A 21,230-nucleotide genomic window follows, 5' to 3' on the forward strand; every position below is an offset into this window, starting at 1 on the left:
TAGGTAGGAAGATTTACCTGCTGGTCCAGGGGGGCCTCTTGGACCTTGAGTTCCAATGCCTGGATTTCCTTTTTCTCCCTTGACACCAGTTAGACCTGTTTAAGAAAAAAAAAAAAAAAGGAAAGAAAGAAAAAAAAAAAGAAAAAGTCCTTAAAATAAAAATCTAGGTAAAATCTTTCAAAAGGACCTCTCTGGTAAAGATAATGATGTGGGTTGGTTTGGGGTTATGGTTACCAGGGGGCTTTTAAATTAAATTCTGACACTGAATTATGTACAACCACATATAGAAGGCTGGTTCTGTAGCAGAGCACGTTGTCCATATTTGCAAGACTGCAAGTTTATCCACCTTCCTACCGAAGTGGTTCAGCCTGCCAGGAACCGGCCAGTGTCTTTACACGCACCAGGCCATTAGATGTATGCAGTTGGCACTCCACAGTCACACAATAGAAATCACAAGTGAACATGTCTAACATTTTCCTTTTGGTCCACCCTGTAATGTATCTGCAAAAGGCATGAATTATAATTAGGCAGCAAAGTTTTGAAGAGCGTGAGTTTCCATTAAAAACTTGGAAGCTTCAGGAAGGCCTGTGTTTGATTTGGCTGATTCAGCCCCATAAAAATCTAAACCTATTCATGTTTCTTTTCCACTGAGTGGACTCCTTATTCCAAATACTTTACAGTGCTATTAACAAACTATACATTTTCAGAGGCAAAAAAAATAAAGAAACATATACTCTGACACCTCATCATCCAAACAACTTCTATCACAAGACTGCTGGACAGGTGAGAACATGCTGTACTGAGGCCCACCAGTCCAAGAGAGCGTTGCATCAGATCGGGGGCTGGGTTACCCAGGCTCACATCACAGAAGGTCTCTGGTGCCTGTTTTTCATGTACAACAATGCTTTGAAGTAGCAGAATGCAGAAATGCATCTGTGTGTAATTACACTTATAAAGAAATTATGTGTGAATTGGCAAAGCCTGGAAAGAAACATAAATAAATGACAATAACCAATTTGATAGGTGGCAGGCATGCAAGTAATTTAAAATGTTTAAAATTACAAATAACTTTTCCCTTTTACTAAAGGCAGTGCATATTCACTATAGACAAATTAAGAGATACAACAACAAAGATTCCAGCCCTTGAAAAGAATCACTTTTAACATCTTGGTTTATATCTTCCAGAAAGAAAGGCGTTTATGTAGTATTTGCTATGGGAATAGTTGGGAAAAAAAAGACTGGTGAGCAACTGGCACTTTTTTTCTACACTGCATGCATAATGGCTATCCCTTGATATGAACATTGGTGTCTGCTGTGTTCCTTGGGATCACCTTTTGGGGTCAAGGTATACTTGGCACCTTTAAAAAAAAGTCCTCCTTCTTTGTTGGTGGTCCTCAGGGTTGTTCCACCCCCTCTTATGCTTCCCCAACACTCATGCCTATTGCACATGGCCTCAGTGGTATTTTCTGAGCTCACAAGACAATAGTACTATAGAGAGAGACAGGGCACTGACCACTGAGCTGCAATGACCTCCTTTTTTGGGTCTGACTCTTCTCTTAGGAAACCATAAGGAAGACAGTGGTTTCTCAAAAGCAAAAATACAATTTCATCTGAGCTTAAAAAGCACACAACATACTTAGACTAGTTAACATGTAATGCTCAATTGCTAATCAAGTTGTTCAGAGAGAAAAGCACCCTGGGTACATCTACCAGATACTACTCAATTAGCTACTAGTTTTGCCATTAGCTTAGTAGCTAATTGGAATAAGTACTTTTTAGCTGGTAGGTGTTCTTTCAGTTGCAAATGTGCACTACCATGCTTTTGGGAATTTGGTAGAAACTGCCTCTTCTTCTGTTTGAATGAGAGTCACTTTCCCCACAGGGAACCACTAATTTTTAAAGAATTAGAACACAATAAAATATACAGATGACTAATGGCAGGCTGCTCGTGATTAAGCGTGTGGTGACTCAGAGGCCTCCCATGACCTTACGGTACTCAAGGATCAACATTAACAGCATGGATTCTCAATGATCATCCACAGTAGGAGATGCAGTTGATTAGGAATGAATAGGACATGCGGGAAAGTATTCTTAGGAATAACTCTCTGATAAGAGTCTCTTGACTTTTCTGTTGGTTCTTCATTAAGAAAGCAAAGGGTGAGGAAGACTGGGGAGTAGGAAATCTGGTTGTTTTAATTTTCTAGTTATGTAGAGAAGAGCAAGTGGCATTTGATATGCACCCCAATGTTTATAGCAGCAACATCCACAATAGCCAAACTATGGAAAGAGCCCAAATCTCTATCAACAGATGATTGGATAAAGAAAATGTGGTATTATATATATATATATATATATATATATATATATATATATATATATAGGAATACTACTCAGCATCAAAAAATGAAACCTTGCCATTTGCAAGGATGTAGATGGAACTAGAAGATACTACGCTAAGCAAAATAACTCAATCAGAGAAAGACAGTTATCATATGATCTCACTCATATGTGTAATTTAAGAAACAAAACAGAGGACCATAGCGGAAGAGAGGAAAAAATAAGACAAAATCAGAGAGGGAGACAAACCATAAGAGACTCTTAATCATAGGAAACAAACAGGGTCGCTGGAGGGGAAGTGGGTAGGGGGATGAGGTAACTGAGTGATGGACATTAAGGAGGGCATGTGATGTAATGAGCACTGGGTGTGACATAAGACTGAGGAATCACTGAACTCCACCTCTGAAACCAACAATACATTATATGTTGATTAATTGAATTTAAATTTTAAAAATGAACTAATAAAAAAATGTTGATACTACCCAAAGCAATCTACAGATTTAATGCAATCCCTATCAAAAAACTACCAGGGAACTAGGGAAAATTAGCAAACAATCTTAAAATGTGTATGAAACCACAAAAGACCCTAAATAACGAAAACAATATGGAAAAAGAAAAAAAACCGGAGGTGTCACAATTCCAGAATTCAAGTTATGTAACAAAGTCATAGTAATCAGAACAGTAGATGTTTGGCACAAAAATAGACACCTAGGTCAATGGAACAGAAAACCCAGAAATAAACTCACAATTACATGGTCAATTAATCTCTGACGAAGCAGGAAAGAATATCCAATGGAAAAAAGACAATCTCTTCAACAAATGGTGTTGGGGAAACTGGACAGCAGCATGCCAAAGAATGAAACTGGACCACTTTCTTACACCCTACACAAAAATAAACTCAAAATGGACTAAAGACCTAATGTGAAACCATAAAAATCCTTGAAGAGATCACAGGCAATAATTTCTCTGACATCGGCCATAGTAACATTTTTCTATATATGTCTCATGAGGCAAGCAGGTTGGGAAATAAAAGCAAAAATAAACTGTTGGGACTACATCAAAATAAAAAGCTTCTGCATAGCAAAGGAAACAATCAACAAAACTGAAAAGCAACCTATGGAATGGGAGGAGATATTTACAAATGACATATCTATGATTAAGGGTTAGACTTAGGAATCTTTCCAAATTTCTAAAATGTACAAAGCAATGTAGATATGAAAGATATTATCTGTGAGATGTTAAGATTAAAAATATTACTAAAACTAAGAGCCATACTGTAAAAAAAAAAAAAAAAAAAGTAGGAGGGAAGAGTCTGGCAAAAATATTCCAGCCTCTCAAAATGTCTTGAAAAAATTCTAAGGATATAATTATATTAACAGAGAATTTTAGATTTTATTATCCTTGAAATGAAGATCTGTTCCAACTACACACAGGCTAATAGATTAATATTTGTCCATGTGTTCACTTATGGTTCTGAGACTGAAGGAACATTCATGTCCACATAAAATGTCCATTTTTTGTAAATCTTTTTCTTAGAATAAAAAAAGTCATGTTGAAAATCAATAATTAAGTACCTAAGATGAGGACTGAAATTAAGGGCTAGACTTAGAGACTCTGAGGTCTCTAAAATTAGGTCTGCATATAATTTTGACAAGCCTATAAGCCATGATTAAAAGGAAACAAAATCAAATGTCCGAAAATGCTAGGCTGTCTTCTAAGATGTCAGAGGGCGTTGGAACCTGGGCATAGTCATTCTTTACAGACCTAATGCAGTCATCACCCATAATCCCTTTGTGAAGACTGAAGGTGGAGCCATTTGGTGTTGAGATGGAGTCACCAGAGCCAACTGCAAGCATCCTCTCCACAAAGGCACTGGGACTCCTGAGTGCACAGGATACCCATCCTTCTGAAACACACTTTTCACATTGACTATCTCCATAAATACTTATTTTTCAAGACCCAACTTAAGGCTTCTCTGAAACCGTAATGAGCAGAAGCACACTGGATTCAAGAGGACAAGAATTATCGATCTGATTCATGGCTATATCCCTGACACTGCTAGGGTGTTTTCCACATAGTATGAAACCTACAGGTATTTACTGAGTGAATGAATGAATGAATGAATGAATTCCCTGATTCCATACTGTCCATGCTTCCTCTGGCACCTACCCCATTGCACTGCTTGTCCTCACGTTCACCTAGCCTAAGATTAGAAGCCTGCTGATAGCAGGGATCATGTCTTATCTATCATTAGTGTCGAATCCAAGGTGAACCTCACACATAGTAGGTGGCCCAGTAAGTACTAAAAGCCTAAATGAATGATTAAATGTCTACGCCGACATACAGCTGACAATTAAAAGCAAGCATGACCTTTGAAAGATCAACAAACAAAATTCCTTACCCTGGAGCTTTGCTTTTTTACTTTCACATGCCTGGCTCATGGGAACACTGCTTTTTCTAACAAGTTCCTTGTGTGGCAGTCTCAACTGCATTTTTTTTTAATATTTATTTATTCATTTATTTATGATAGACATTGAGAGAGAGAGAGGCAGAGGCACAGGAGGAGGGAGAAGCAGGCTCCATGCAGGGAGCCCGACGTGGGACTCGACCCCGGGACTCCAGAATCGTGTCCTGGGCCAAAGGCAGGCGCCAAACCGCTGAGCCACCCAGGGATCCCCCTGCTAGTGTTTCTTAGAGATGAATATAATGCATCAAAATTAAGTTTCTGCCATTTCTAAAAACTGAGCATAGCTGATATAAGTGAAGCTCTAACTTACTAAAAATATAGATTCAACTATCTTTTCTTTTGAGTAACCAACAATATTTGGGATAATCAGAGAGACTATTATTATTCATCCACTGATCTGTTCTTTCTTTTAAAAATGTTTTAATAGATTTATTTTTTTGCGGGCAGTTTTATATTCACAGTAATGCTGAATGGAAAGTAAGAGATTTCCCATATACCTCCCACCCCTACATGTGCATCATCAACATCCCCCATCAGAGAGGTATCTTTGTCATATTCATTCTTTTTTAGGACTCTCATTAGAAACCATTTCAGGGCTACCTGATTCTCCTTTACCAACAACCTAACACTGACCCTCCAATATTTTCTTTTACTGTCTACAGAGACCTGTTCTCATTATATTCCCAGTTCCAGGCACATACTAAGGCACTCAAGAAATATGAGTCAAATAAATGAATGAGTGAAATATTAAGTCCAATTGTAGACTTTGACAAACCAAGAATGTGGCTAGTCAGTTCAACCTATAAACTACCTCAGCAGATTTTATTTATTTATACATGAGAGACACACAGAGAGAGAGAGAGAGAGGCAGAGACACAGGCAGAGGGAGAAGCAGGCTCTACACAGGGAGCCCGACGCGGGACTCGATCCCGGGTCTCCAGGATCACGCCCTGGGCCGAAGTCGGTGCTAAACCGCTGAGCCACGCAGGCTGCCCACCTCAGCAGATTTTAAATGCTAGATGCTTGACATGTGTGAGCTCATTTAGGCTTCATAAGAACCAAGAGGGCGGGCAATACTATTACTCGAAAAGGAGGCTGTGATACCTGCCCTTAGCTAGGAAGAAACAGAGCCAAGATTTCAACCCAGGAAGGTTGGTGCTGAAGCCCAGACGCTGAACCACTGCCCTCCTTGCCTTTTCATCCCAAGTGGGCAGGCTACATCTCTTGCCTTGTTCTTTGTAGTTGAGGCTTCCTGAACTGCCTGCCGAGCCAGTCTGCACATTCTCTCCAGCCCCGTGCTCAGGAATCAGCCCTGTGGTTATCACATTTCCTCAGCTTACTTCCCTCAGTTGGCATTCTTGTCCTCTGCTCTGAGTAACACTCAAGGTTGATTTTTAGAGGATCTCTCCTGCTCACACTGACTACATGTCTAGCATCTGGCACTTGGTTGTCCATTTCCTATTTTCTTTGGCCTATTTGTCTCTGAATAGAGAAATTTTACTCATTTTTTCTGCCTCCTGACCACACCAAGCACTGCACACTGGAGTCTTATGCTACTCGATGGAGCACAGTTATTCTCTTGATCCCAGACATTTTGAGCAACTCTCAGGATTTATGCCCAGGCAGATATGCAAAGCCTGGGCAATGCTTTCATTGTAACCGTACCAAAAAGGCACAGAAACAGTGAGACAGAGCTTCAGCTATGTTATTATATTGTCTGTTACCTAGGAAATGCTGACAATGAATGGCAAGCACAGTCTGTTTTCCATTCAAAATATGTTTGAAGCCCTACTAGAAGCAAGGTCTTGGACAGGTACCTAGCTACAAAGTGACAGATTAATTGGACATAAATCACTAAATACTTGGTGCAATTTTCCAGAGTCTGCTCTTTCTACATTTTGGGCCTGCAGCATTAGTACCAGCATGTGGGACTCCATGTTTTGGCTAAGGTCTAGGCTAAGGGGGTTAAGATTGGAAAATACATGACTGTTTCAAATGCAAAGAAACTCTGCAAACCATTGTTAAGAATTCCTATTCTTGTTGTCTTTTTTTATAAAATAACTGCACATCTCCTATGACAGTGTAATTCAGGATTTAGGGAAAGATAAAATATTCTAGATTGTTCAGGCAGAGAGAATTTAATCCAGGGACTTGTTTATATGGGTGATAGAAGGACTTAGAAGACAATTAAAGATGATGAGGCGACCGATAAATTAGCAAGAGCAGGAAGCCACTCTCATCTTTAGGAGCACAGGGACAATGGAAAGAAATAGTGTGACTGGAGCCCAGAACCTAGAGTCTTCAGGTAGGATCTAGAACCAGAGAGAGAGACTTCAAGTGGCAGAGGGAACCGTGTCAGAGTTGTCACCACAACTGGAATTACTGGGGAAGCAGGGGTTGGAGTGAGCGGAGAATTATCCTGACTTCTCTTTGAACCCTCTAGCCCTCCTTAATGCCTCCCATTGGCTGAGCCTTCCCAGAAGCAGGGTCAAGAGAGCCTGGAAAGGCAGTAATGCACAGCTAAAGGAGGGAGAACAGCTGACTGAAAGGAAATTGCCTGGTCCTGCCCCAATATTAGGCTCTGAGTGTTCTGAGTCAAAAGCACACTCTCTCACCATGCAGTAGAGAAATGGACAAACGGAGAGCTATAATGCAGCATGAGAAGAGCTACAATAAAATATGAAAGCACAGAATGGAGGCATCTGTGGAGAACACAGGGGGCTTTCCAACAGAGCTGACCCTTGAAGTTAAATCTTGGAGAACGGGCATTAGCCACAAAGAGAAGGGCAGATGGAAGTGCATGCACCAAGTCTTGCAAGTAAAAGAGAACTGGGCATGCCTGGGGAACAACAACGGGTTTGGCAGGACTGTGCAGTACCAGGTTGGGGCAGAGTAAGTAGCTAGTCTAGGCTAGGTAATGACACGCTAAGGAGTTTGGATACGGCCCCTTACGTGCACAGGCCCCTTCCACACCATCTACCTAATTCTTTGTGTGTAACTTCACATTCTCTTTCTTAAAGAGGAACTCCAAATTGCCTGAGCCTCGGGCCCCATAAAACCTGAACCTGGCCCTGCTGGGTGCTACAAAGCAATACAATGACTTATGGTGGACTGAAAAAATCCTGCAGAGCTCAGCTCCACCAATAAACACTGAGATCATCCCAGAGAAAAGCCAGAGGAAAACATGTCGAATCATTAAGTAGGGCTATCCAGTGGTCACAGGAACCACTTCCAGATCAAGATCAAGACAACGGGATAAAAAAAAAAAAAAAAAAAAAAAAAGACAACGGGATGTTTTGCACTTTAGGTTTTTCTATCAGGTAGAGACATGGTAATATTGGCAGGAGGTCCTTTGGTCTTTTGACCACACACATCTAACTTAGACACACCGACCTTTGGGCAGTGAGAAAGAAGGAAGTGCAGCAAGGAGAAGGGAGGTAAAAGGGGCAGGATGGAGGCTGTAAAGGGACAATGGAGAAGAGAGGAAAGAGGAGGAGAAGGAGGATCCCTCATCAGCACACACCAGCCCCCCTGTAGTCACCTACAGGTTGTTCACTCCTGCAGGTGCATGGCAAAAATGAACAGTGATTAAGTCTGGGACCAGAAATCGTGGATTTTCGTCCACACGGTTTTGCAAACTGATGCTATGATCCTAAGGGTACATAATAAGAGCATCAGACCAAACAGCCATCTACCAGTGTCAGCTCCAAAGTATTGACTGATCCCCCTTCAATGCCATTGTATTATTCCAGCATGCACCGTTAGGAAAATTATAAATAATTCAAAGTGAATGGAAAAATGAGCCGATTTCTATGGCTTCAAAAATGAACATTTCAGGTTCAGCATGAATATTCAAGCAGTCAATGATATTTAAATTAGAGTTTGGTCTGCTTTCCATTCCTTGTCGAAATGAAAAGCGATCTGATGCTCTCTACTTTTGGAAAGGAAGAGAACTGTGTCAGGGCACTGGGATAAGGCCAGAGTCTTCAGAGTTTAAAACAAAATGCATTATGACCAACAACCCTTCATAATAAGCATGAAGAATACACTATTAAGATAAATACATCTTATATCTAGTTAAATTTAGGACCCATGAAAATGAAAAAAGTTAATGAATGTATCTTTTCTATGTATGTTTTCTCTCAGCTATACAAATGCATTTTGGTATATTTATTTATTGTATGTATTACTAGAGGTGATATACACACCTTTAGTTTTATCATCTAAGTTAGTACATGCTATATTTCCATTTTACTTGTTTATGTTCAAGGCCAGAAATTTAGAAAATGGCTAAGTACGGTCCTACATTTAAAAGAAAGTGTCTCTTGGGATGCCTGGGTGGCTCAGTGGTTAAGGGTCTGCCTTTGGCTCAGGGCGTGATCCTGGAGTCTTGAGATCGAGTCCCACATTGGGCTCCCTGCATGGAGCCTTCTTCTCTCTCTGCCTGTGTCTCTGCTTCTCTCTCTGTGTCTCTCATGAATAAATAAATAAAATCTTAAAAAAAAATAAAAGAAAGTGTCTCTGTCTCTGCCTCTCTGTTTGCCTCTATCAATATTTACATATTGATATAGTAAGCACACACACACACAGACATAATAAGCAGAGGTCCCTTGATCTTTTGACATCAGAAATCTAAATTACACACTCTAAAATCTGGGCACTGAGATGTCCGAGGTATTTGCTACTATTTTATATATTTTTCCTACTCAGTATAACCAAACCTCCTATTTAAAAATCTTGCCTTTTTTCCCCCCTGGATAAATTGACACAATAATGACTTGAAGAAAATGCTGACATTCTCAAGTTGGCCGTAACTGGCTATTAACAGAATGTCTTAGGATTGATGTACTATAGCCACATGGACTTCTGTTTTTTCATGGCTCTAGAGTGAAGGACAAATGGCAGCCAAAAAACTAGCCAAGTAGTAATCAACACCATAAATCCTTTATGATTCATGAAATGACTATTGCAATTCAGGTATTATGAAAAATAAAAGGAAAATAGGCATTAAGTTTGGCCTTTGGGAAACATGCAGCCTTATTGGTGAGACAAGATTAATAGAAGTGAAATCATTAAAAGACAATTCAAGAAGGGATAGTCTACCTGGGGGCTAAATGATACGTCTTACACACTAGTGAGGTAGCCGTCTATTCATGTATGGAGTTCTTGTTCAAGCTTCTGGAGGTGCGGAATATAGAGATGAAAGGCACAGCCCCATTCAAGGAACTCAGAGTCCAGTGGGAAGACAAATGAGTACACCAACAATTAGAGTATAATGAGAAACTGCTGTGGTGGAGACATGTGCTCAGGGAGCAAGAATCGGGGAGATCTTACTCAGTCTAGCTCAGCTGGAGTAGAGCAGGGTAGCAACAACCAATACACTGGCCAAACAAACAAACCAAGGGGAAAGATGAGCGGTCTGGAAGAGGTGACTCTTGAGATGAGTTTTGAAGTTTGAGTCTGAATGAGCCAGAGGAAGAAAGAGGGTTCTGGGGAATGGGAAAGGCAGGTGAAAATCCATGAAATGGCACAAGAACAGGGCACAGTGGGGATTAGCTTTGAGGGCAGTAGGAAAGGAAAAGACACGTATGAAGAATGTGGTAAACTGAATTAATGGTCTGAATTCCTCATCACTCTGCAAAAGATGTATACACCAATTTTCTCTTGCTTTGGATCCATGCATCTCCTTAGCTCTTGGGAGTTGGGCTTGGCCATGTGACCCGCTTTGACCAATGAGGTGTTAGTGGCAATAATATGAACTTGAAATATGGTTGGGTGGTTGGGTTGCCCTGTTTTGTTTCTGCCACTGCCATGAGGATTACCTACTCTAGGAAACTATTAGCCCCTCCAGCCAGGACTCCAGGAGAGCAGAACTGTCCCTGCTTCCCACAGATATGTGGTGAAAAAAATAATATTTACTGTTGTATCCTAGTGAGATTTTTGTGGTTTGTTATGCAGCAAAAGCTAACTAATACTGAGGCACAGAGAAGTTCAGTTTGGCTAGAGCAAAAAGTACATACTTGAAGTGAAGCAGAAAATATGAACCAGGACCATACAAAGATATCTTGCTGAGATGGCATTAACCTTGAGTGGTATTTCTAGCATGATATCCATTACCCCAGACAAGGACTGAAACCCAGTGCAAGAATCTGATAAGATCTACTACCCAAGACCCTCCAATTAAGGGTTTCAAAATATTTTAAGCTACAGAAATTCTATTAGCTTTCATTGCAAAAAAAAAAAAAAAAAGACAAAAGGGAGTATAGCTCCTGCTGACTTTTTTTTAAATAATAAATTTATTTTTTATTGGTGTTCAATTTGCCAACATACAGAATAACACCCAGTGCTCATCCCGTCAAGTGCCCCCCTCAGTGCCCGTCATCTTGACTTAACCTCATGGAAGACTCTGAGTCAGAAGCACCCAGCTAGACCACTCCTAAATCCCTGACCCATAAAAACCATGATCATATATGCTTTGTTATTCTAAGTTGCTAAGCTTTAGGGTAATTTGTCATTAGTAATAAATTAGTATCGCATAGAGCTTTTCTCTGCAGCCATGTTGAATGTAAGGAGTCAATTTGTAATAGAGAAGAAAAATAACCCTAACAAAATAAAAGATGATACAGTGAAGAAAAAGAAAAAAGCATTTCTTTTCTATGCATTTGGGTTACTATACATTAGGAACAAACAATATATCAAACCTTCAGAGAAAAGTCTTATTCCAGAGCACCTCAAATTGGACTTTACCACATGACTATTGGGTGAGAAAAGAGAAAGCTACCTTTCTTTCTCTGGAGTTTATCTCTCAGGAAATGAGAGACAGAGGATGAGTAAAGAAACATGCACGTCAGCAGATTTTTAACAGCAATGAAAAGACTATGCCTCGTGCAACCGAATATCAAATATAATACAACATCACAGAGAAGACTTGTAAATATTTAAGTACCAACAAGCCAATTATTACAAGAGCCCTGCCAACCCTTTATCTTTAATCAAGTTGATCTGTCCCATAAAGATAATTCTTCCAGGAATAAGCCAGGATAAAAGGGACATCAAGAAGTTCCACAGATGCTCAGCATCAAGGCATTCCTGTCTGGCAACTGGGATGCTTTTATTCTGCATTTGTGACCAAAGCCTTCAGCCAAATGTATCTTCGGTGCCAACAGCTCTTTTCAACCACAGAAATATTGAACACAAGAACCCTATTTCTCTCTCTCAGCTTCAAATCAGCCTGAGACCCAGCTTTCTCTCTAGCCTTCTTCACACTTGTTAGTTCACGTGAAATGGGCATGAACCTTAGGGACTCAGATTTAGCCATTTCTATGTTTCCAAAGGGGCTTGTCATTGACTTCCGGCAACCAGAGTATGGCAGGTTCCTTCTCTACGTGTGTTTGCTTCAGGGGCTGGGTTGCGTTGCATCTTCTCATCCTTCTCACCCTTCTCACATACCCCCTTTCTCATTTTCTGGAACAGAGTTCATCTTTTTCAAATTAATCACAGTGCCTTAGGACTTACATAAAAAATTGATCCTTAAGTCTTATCTTTCTTTACATTCAATCCTTAGAAATGTGGTCTTCAGTAGCAGGGAAAACTAAAGGGGAATAAATTTGCAAATAATTTTGCAACTTTGAAAAGTCATTCAGGGATTACATCCTCAAAGAACAATAAGAAATTAATCTGGGCAACAAACAGAGTGGGGAAAGTGCCCTAGCATCAGGCTCTTAAACAAAAACATGAAATTTTCTTGTGATTAAAGATGACATTCCAGCACTGTTATTTTTTAAAGCCTCAATACTAATATTGCATCCCAAGTATTTGATCCCACAGAGTAGGTATAAAGTGCTAATGACATTTATAGAAACTAATGCATTCCAATGTGGAAAATCTTTGGAATGATACCTCCCAGTCATTTCCACTCAATTTTTTCCAAGGCACTAGCATGGGTGAAGACATCACGACTGTCGATGGGTGGAAGGAGATAGTGGTATAGGGTTCTCTGGAGAAAGCCCCAGTAGGAAAAAGAAATATAATAGAAAAATCAAAAGATCTGTTAACCAAGGAACAGGTGTCTGAAAAAAGTAGATGATTTACTGATTTGCATAATGCCAATGATGTATTTGCTCTTACAATCTTCACTGTGAACACAATAGGGACAAATGCAGAATGACATGTTATTGATAAAGCTTGGCTACATCAGCCTGAACTTGTAGTTGTTGCATTCTCAGTAATTATTTAATACAAATACATTTTGACTTCTTTGTTCTGTTTCCAGTGTAATTATGATCAGATTGCATACTGGAATAAATGATTTAACTATAAATAACTTTCATTTTACTTCTTTATGTTACACTAGATGGCACTCTAGTTTTTAACTAGTATGAAGGCAAGCTATATTTATTATCTATGAATTTCATTTTGGAACAGTAAAGGAGATGTAAATAATTTGTTGAAAAGGAGACAAATTTTTGAGAAACTACTGTTGAGAATCATGGCTTTAAAGGTTTCAAGCCCTTTCCCACCTCAGGACCTTTGCACAGATTATTGCTATCTCTGCCTAGAATGTTCTCCTCTGACTCTCTTATTGATATGCCAAACTCCTCAACTTTCAGGTCTCAGCTAAAACATCACTGACTTGACAGAGTAAGTCAGAGTCCCCTCTTCTACATTTGCATGGCATCATGGATTATTTTTCCCCTGGCACTTACAACTTATGTAACTAAATGAAACTATTTGTGTAGTTTTTGTAAGTCTGTTTTATACCTATGTCCATGCTAGGTAAGGAAAGGTAGAAAACGTATGCCCGGTTTACCACTATGTCATTAACATGCAGCACAGTGCCTGACAAGTAGCAGATGCCCAGTAAGTGCTGGTTCAATGGATGAATGAAGATAAAAAAAGATTAAATTGTCTGATTGGGATCCCTGGGTGGCTCAGCGGTTTAGTGCCTGCCTTCGGCCCAGGGCGTGATCCTGGAGACCCCGGATGGAGTCCCACATCAGGTTCCCTGCATAGAGCCTGCTTCTCCCTTTGCCTGTGTCTCTGCCTCTCTCTCTCTGTCTCTCATGAATAAATAAAATCTTAAAAAAAATTGTACAATTAAGCAGCCAAGATTACACAGCTAGTAAGTGGCAAAGCTCGGGTGCTGGCATATATGATTGATGCCCAAGTGACATCCCGTCCTGCTACTCATCTAAAGCAGCATCAAATAGTGAAGTGAAACTAGTTCCCTTCTAAAATACCACAAGTAAAACAAGAGGAAATTGCCTTGTTCCAGGTTTCTCCTCTAATTCTCCCAGGGTTAGATGTTATAACAGAAGTATAATTCTATAGGTGCACTCTAAATTGCCAGATTCATGGCCAGCTTCCCTCCATGTAGTTTCCCTACTTAGACTCTTCTGTAGCCTGGGCACATGCTAAAATCCAAAAAAAAAAAAAAAAAAAAATTCAAGTGCCAAAATGTAAAATCATGGAAGATATTTTTATCACATTCATGTTTATCCAACAAATCACCTCAAAGCTGGTCATTTGCTGGTTCATGGATGTCCCAAGGCTCTCCAAATACAGAGCAGAGTGTGCAAGGAGCTTACAAAAAATACAACCATGACCCACTGTGACATTAGGGTCAGTTCAGCTGTTGACTTGTTTGTGTGAGCTGAATCATGAATTGTGGTTAGTAAGAGCCACAACGAAACAGGGGTCCCCTAGACCCTGCACGGTTCTGGCCTCTCCCATGGGAGTCCCCAGCAATAAATTCCAAGGTAGCTACAGGGCAGAGTAGAGCAAGCACAGATATTCTGGAATGATGCAGATTTGGACTTGAATTCTGGTCCCCTATCATCTAGCGATGTGACCTTGGACAACTAACAAACAAGCTGAGTCTGTTTTCTCACTTAAAAATGGAGCTAAGGGCACCAGGGTGGCTCAGCTGGTTGAGTGTCTGACTCTTAGTTTTAGCTCAGGTCATGATCTTGGGGTCCTGGGACTTAACCTTGCATCAGGCTCTGGACTCAGTAGGGAGTCTGCTTGAGATTGTTTCTCCCTCTGCCCCTCCCCCTATGCTTATGCTCTCTCAAATAAGTAAATAAATATATAGATAAAATCTTTTTTAAAAATAGAGCTAATATTGACATTGTAATATTTTTATGAGCATTAATAATGTGTCAAGCAACTAACAGTCGCTTAACAACAGTAGTTGGTTAAGAAACATTGGCACCTTTTCTTTTCAAAGGCCACAGTGATGTCTTCCTCTAAATTCTGACAGCATCTACTTTCAACGTAACTCACTTAGCATTTTCTCTCCCAACCTGCATCTTCAGTAATGTTTCACATTCCTTCCTTATCCAAACCACGTCTTCTATTTAATCCAAATGAGAGAGTGTGTATATAGGACTGAGCATAATATTGGCAGATACATTTAGTGCCTAATAAATGAAAGCCATAAATAATAGTATTATCTCACACACTGTGAAGCCAAAAGCCTTACACTAACCCTGCATTCAATAAATATTTACTGATTTATTGTACAAAATAAACCAGATCTAAATTCCAGCTTCATGGATGTACAATCTGAACACGAAAATCTTAAGTTGGATGGCTCCTATGATCCAATATTTTTTGGAGAAAGATGGAAACAGAAGGGTTTGCATTAATACTGAGATCAAGAAACTGTCTCAGTTCTTTTCAAGTAAATAAGAAACTTAATTTTGCCAAATATAGACCCAACAAACTTTTTTTTGACCGTTAATATATGATTCAGGACACCAGAGTGAAATATGAGCATTTAAATAAATGGAATAAGGAAATATGAGATTAGTCATCTGGAAATGATACACAAAGATCAGAATTAGAAATGAAGTTGTCTTCTAGGGTCTAGTTAGAATCACACAAGGCTCTGATTGGAGAGTGAATTCAGATCAGAAAAGTCAGGATTTGGTTGTTTCAGGTCAGGGAACAACAGAGGAACTCTAGAGCCTTTGAGGACTTTGGAAGCCAGGATAGAGAGCCATTTCCCTGAAGACAGTGCAGTATTTAATGGGGAAAGGCAACAAAATCATAGCCCATGGAAGAACAGCTTTTCTTTGCTCTGCATGAGCCATATCGTATGAGTGACAAGATGAAAAAGAAGGTGAGAAATTGAGCTGCATAACATTTTGCTTCTGCTATGCAGATGGCACCTCTTTACTTCTGGGTGCTAATAATCACACAAGTCCAGGTTGGAGTTCAAGCCTTAGATGAACAACATGAGCAACAGGAGTCCTTCAAATCCTTAAATTCGAAGGATTCTGTATATTGGGATTCATTTTGTGAACACAGCTAGAAGACTGCTCCCCACAGAGTTATGAAAAAATACTTTGTTTAAGTTAAAGGAGATGAAGGGTTAATGAGAGGGAGATGGCTAATCAGATGGAGGCAAAATATAGTCTTCTGTTGGGTGCTTAAGGTAAGTCGAGAACAGTCTCTATTTCACACTGCTGATATGGGAGTAGTATTTGTAATTCCTTTTCTGTTCTCCAAAAATGCATATTCTTTGGCTAGCTCAGTGCTAATGGTTGGGTTAATCAAAGATTTTGTAGTAGGGCAATGTATTCTGAACTGAAGTAATAAAATACAAGGCTGCTCCTCAACCTTTTAACAGAGGGAAACAGGAAATGATAGTAAGGATCAGTAGTATTCCTTTTTGCTTCAGTTACATACACATACACATGCATACTGCATCATGATGAAAAATGTATTTCTTACTGTATATCCTATGTAAAAGAGTTCAAAAGATTCGTTGAAAAATTAGGGGTGCCTGGATGGCTCAGTTGGTAGAGCATACAATCCTTGATCTCAGGGTGATGAGTTCAAGCTCCATGTGGGCATAGAGCTTACTTTAAAAACTTTGGAAAATTATAAAAATAAAATAAAAATAAAATAAAAACTTTGGAAAATTATAATAAGGACCAGATGGAGCACTTCTTTTTTTTTTAAGATAGATTTATTTATTTATTTATTTATTTATTTATTTATTTATTTATTCAGAGAGAGCGAGCCAGAGAGAGGCAGAGACACAAGCAGAGGGAGAAGCAGGCTCCATGCAGGGAGCCCGACGTGCGACTCGATCTCGGGTCTCCAGGATCACACCCCGGGCTGCAGGTGGCGCTAAACCGCTGCACCACTGGGGCTGCCCCAGATGGAGCACTTCTAATGAAAAATTAGACAAGCCAATGGAGTGGTGAATTTCTTTTATGAAGATTCATGTGGGACACACAGGAAGCCTCAGAAGAAAGTGAGGTTCACTTAAAGGCTAGGCTGAAGTACTCAACAACATATTTCTTTTCGCATTGCTTTTGTAGTTTACCATTCCATTCCAATGCATTCTAAATGCATTCCTGAATAATAATAGTTATTTTTCCTTACTACAATATAGTGTCCTTTCAAAATCATATATAGAGCACTGTGATAATCATATTTTATGTAGAAAACAACAACACCAACCTTACGATCTCTGGTTTTTATTTCTAGTCCTGATGTTGGCTGATTTCAAAATTCCTTGGGCTTCAATATTTTCATACGCTCTTTTTTACACAAAATGAGGGTGAGGAGAAAAGACGGCTGAAGTGTTTTCAGGTTTAAAATTAAATTGTTTTGATTTAGCGGAAAGCTAGATATTTCTCTCTCAACACTTTCTGGGTATTTGGGCAATAAGATCAGACAAAAACCGTTCCTTGCAGTAACAAATCCCAATTGCAACAGGATTGGAATACTTTGCTAGGAATGAAAAGTCCCTTGGTGGGGTACCTGGGTGGCTCAGCTGGTTAAGTGTCTGCCTTTGGCTCAGGTCATGATCCCAGGGCCCTGGGATTGAGCCCCGCATCAGGCTCCCTGCTCAGCAGGGAGTCTGCTTCTCCCTATCTGTCTTCCCCTCGCCCCTGCTTGTGCTTTCTCTCACTCTCTCTTTCAAATAAATAAAATCTTCTTTTTTTTTTTTTTATTTTTAAGGAAAGTCCCTTGGGCCTTGACCTATAAACCCTAGCCTCAAGTCCAAAACCATTACTATCAATTGGCGATGATCTAAAATCACTTTCCCTCGTGCTCAAAGGGCATTTCTCACTTTTCTGTTGCAGTGTCATCCTCCATGTATCCGCAGGACAGGATTTCGCTTGGTCTACTACACTCTAGGAATACATGTACATCGATACAGAGGTACAAAAACTATATCGTAGAAATTCATATTTCAAAAGTGGTCTGGGCCACTGTTTGAGAATTCCTGGAAGATTTTCCTCTGGTCTAAGCATTCAAGTCCTCTTCCAGAGCAGAAAAGGCTAGTCAGTCTGGCAAGAACAAGAACAGGACTTCCAAAAAGAACAAGCACAACTTGTGACTTGTGAACAGTGACTCAGGCACTGGCTCCGGACCTCCTGCATCACAGGTGATCCATCACCGACACCATCAGAGGGTGCCCAGCTGACAGAGGTGGCCACCTTCCCAGCTGCCACCTCATCTGTGTGCTGTGTGGGAACTATGCGCTTCTCTACATCTGCTGATTTAGTGTCCTGGCACTAAAAACCTTCAGAAAAGGAAAACCAGACCCAAGTTGCCCATTACAGCAACAGCTACTGAATGAGGACTTATCATGTACTATACAATTCAGCCCTGATCTTGCTCTTGGCAACTAGGTGCCCATCTACACCTGGTGAGTGCAAAAATGGATGGGAAAGAAGGTCAGTGCATCAGGTGTTCCCGGGGGGTGGAGTCACACCGTCATCTGGGGCAATCAACAGAAACTTCATTCCTGAAGCAGAAGTTCAGCTGAGCCTTGAGCTATGAGTAAGAACATATATAAGACAGGGAAGGCATTTCCGAAGTGAGGAACATTGTGTATGAAAGTGCAGAGTCAGAAATGCACATGGCCCGTTGGCATGGATCGAGAGTGGGCACAAAGTACTAACTTTGTAATCTGCAGTTTTATATCTCAAATGCTATAAAAGGAAAATATCCTACCCATCTCACCAAAGTTACAGGATTCACGGGGCAAACAGACAGGTTACCTTCTCCCCAGATCTACATTCTATAAAATTGTATCTTAGAAAGTACTTTTAGCAGTTCTCTTTTTCCCCACCACTTTCTTTGTGGTTAATAGGTAACTCCAATTCCCCACATTTCTTTAAGTGGCTTCTAGAGTGGGAGATCTTGGTGAATTATAGAACTTGGTGAAATTCAATCAGTCTTATTATTGTATTATACAATGCTGCTAAGACCTATAGGGGAAAACAAGAGGCTGGGTAGATTATATAGACAGAAATATGATTTCTATTGTCAAGAAATTTTAGTAGGAAAGACAAAATGTTGGCCCACAAAACAATGAAATAAAATGCAACTTACAGGAAGATGAACCACAAACAGTATTTTAATTAGAAGTTTATAGCTGGCTACATAGGCATATGTACATCATACGTCGATGTGACTCATGACTCACCTGAGGACTGCCACCAACTGTTGCCCACTATGGGCACTGCACAAAAAAAAGCACCGGATCTAGGAAGTGAGCTCTCCACTTACCATGACATATGTGTGATGCCACATCTGTCCAGAGGAGGGCAGCGTTTTCTAATTCTACCTCCTGGAAGGGGCACCTGTTCTTAATTTCTCCATCTGGAGGGGACACCTTTCTCTTACTAGCTCAAAACCTCGGAGAAGTGAATTGGGGGTCCTGATCCTTCTTTTTCATATGAGCAGATATGGCTCTTGATGAAATACTTTGTAGATTACTCAACTTGCTCAATCTTGGGGATAAATAAATAAGAAGCTAGAGAAGAGATGAGGTGGAGTCAATTCACATTCATTATTTTGGACTTCATCATTGTATGAGCACCCCTGTTGCACTGTGCTTCAGTGTACGCACCTCAGTGGTGTTCCAATGAGAGAAGTGGCTCAGCTCACCTCGTTCTCCCGGGGTCCCTGGAACGCCTGCATTTCCTGGAAAGCCTGGGGTCCCTGGGGGTCCTTGTTCACCAGGGGTTCCAGGTGAGCCTGGTCTGCCAGGTTCCCCAGGAGGCCCTTGGATGGTCCGAACTGATGAGGATTGGCTGGGAATCTGGTTGAGGATGGCTGTGTACCTGGCCATGTGACCTGAGACACAAAGGGCAAAGACATCCTTCATTGAACTGTCACACACAGAAAGGGAAGACTGGTGGTATTATTTGTCAAGGCTCCGGACAATTCTGTGAGACAACCACAAGACGAAAAGCACGCCCCTCTGAAATATGCTGATTTCCAACTTAAAAATTATTACATTTTACTTTGGATGATACGAACATCTGGATCGTATTCAAGTCACATCTCAAGTGTTTGGAATGCTACAGCTCACATCAGCATCCCAGTAAACATCACTGGGCAGAAGTCATATATTTGATCTTTGCCCCCAACATTTATCTGATCCCTAAACCCTCACCGAGCTGCCCCTTTTCTCTATAACAACACCCCCTCCTCCAAAGTATTTGTCTTTTTTCCAACCCACAAAGCCTGCTCCACCCTCTTGCTCACAAATCCCCAGACAAGTGTTTTGTTTCAACTCGACTCTTCGTTGCCAAGCCTTTTTTGCAGGAACCTTTACTTGGGTCCCAGCTGCAGAAACTCCCACTAGCTTTATTATTATTTTTTTTAAATCTGGCTTTTGCTCCTATAATCCCTTAACTCCGTTATGCCTGGAAGAATGTAGTTTAATAATCAGAAGTATAGACTGGTAAAGTGCTTGATAACATAATGCCTCAGTCTTCCGGCAACATTCGAAGATAAGATTTTCCCAGGTGAGTGGATTTTCTAGATGAAAACCTATCCTCTTTCAAACATTCAAATCTAAATAAAGGGTTGTAACCATTTTTAGAGGGGCTATTTCTAAAGTATATTCAATGCATTGTTGAGCACAGGACCATGATCGTAACTGATGGGCCGTCTGTGGGCATGTCCATGATTGTCCAAGTGGGGTGGATGTCCCTACATCTGCTTTTCCAGCTTCTTCCTTTGACAAGAGACTCTAAAGGGGAGTCATCACTTCTCTAGCTGTCATCACTTTGGTCTCACATAGTTTCCCATGTCACCTTTCCTAGAGTAATTCTTCCAATCAGGCTCTGGACTAAAAACCAGATAACTGAGCATGTGAAGAATTATCTGCTAACTGAGGAATCAAGTTCTGAAGAGAAACCTAAGTAATGGAATAAGGAGCCCAAAGGAACCTGAAGAAGCATGTGGGAAGATGCTGAGGTGTCAGCAACAGCCCCTGGGCAGGTTGGGTTTTGCTCATAAAGTTGCGTTCAATCTTTTCTATTTCTTTTCTCCCAACTGCATCGACAGAAAGGGCCTCCCTATTCTCCTGGCTTATTTCAGCTTCCTTGCATCACTCCCTGCCGGTTTCCATGTCCTCAAACTCATTCACAAGAATCTGAGA

General features: G+C 40.4%; 1 protein-coding gene across 2 annotated transcripts in view; it reads right to left on the minus strand.

The window, feature by feature from the left end:
- The window catches only part of COL14A1 (collagen type XIV alpha 1 chain), a 217,781-nt gene that overhangs the window by 4,409 nt on the left and 192,142 nt on the right, over positions 1–21,230 (minus strand). For both annotated transcript variants that reach the window (XM_041769636.1, XM_041769637.1), the window contains exons 45-46: positions 19,727–19,915; positions 18–95 (exon numbers count right to left, since the gene is read on the minus strand). In XM_041769636.1, the coding sequence (XP_041625570.1) occupies positions 18–95; positions 19,727–19,915 (267 nt within the window). The remainder of the gene's footprint in view (positions 1–17; positions 96–19,726; positions 19,916–21,230) is intronic.

The sequence above is a fragment of the Vulpes lagopus genome, chromosome 9, assembly GCF_018345385.1.
Source record: "Vulpes lagopus strain Blue_001 chromosome 9, ASM1834538v1, whole genome shotgun sequence".
In the NCBI taxonomy this organism is placed as follows: domain Eukaryota; kingdom Metazoa; phylum Chordata; class Mammalia; order Carnivora; family Canidae; genus Vulpes; species Vulpes lagopus.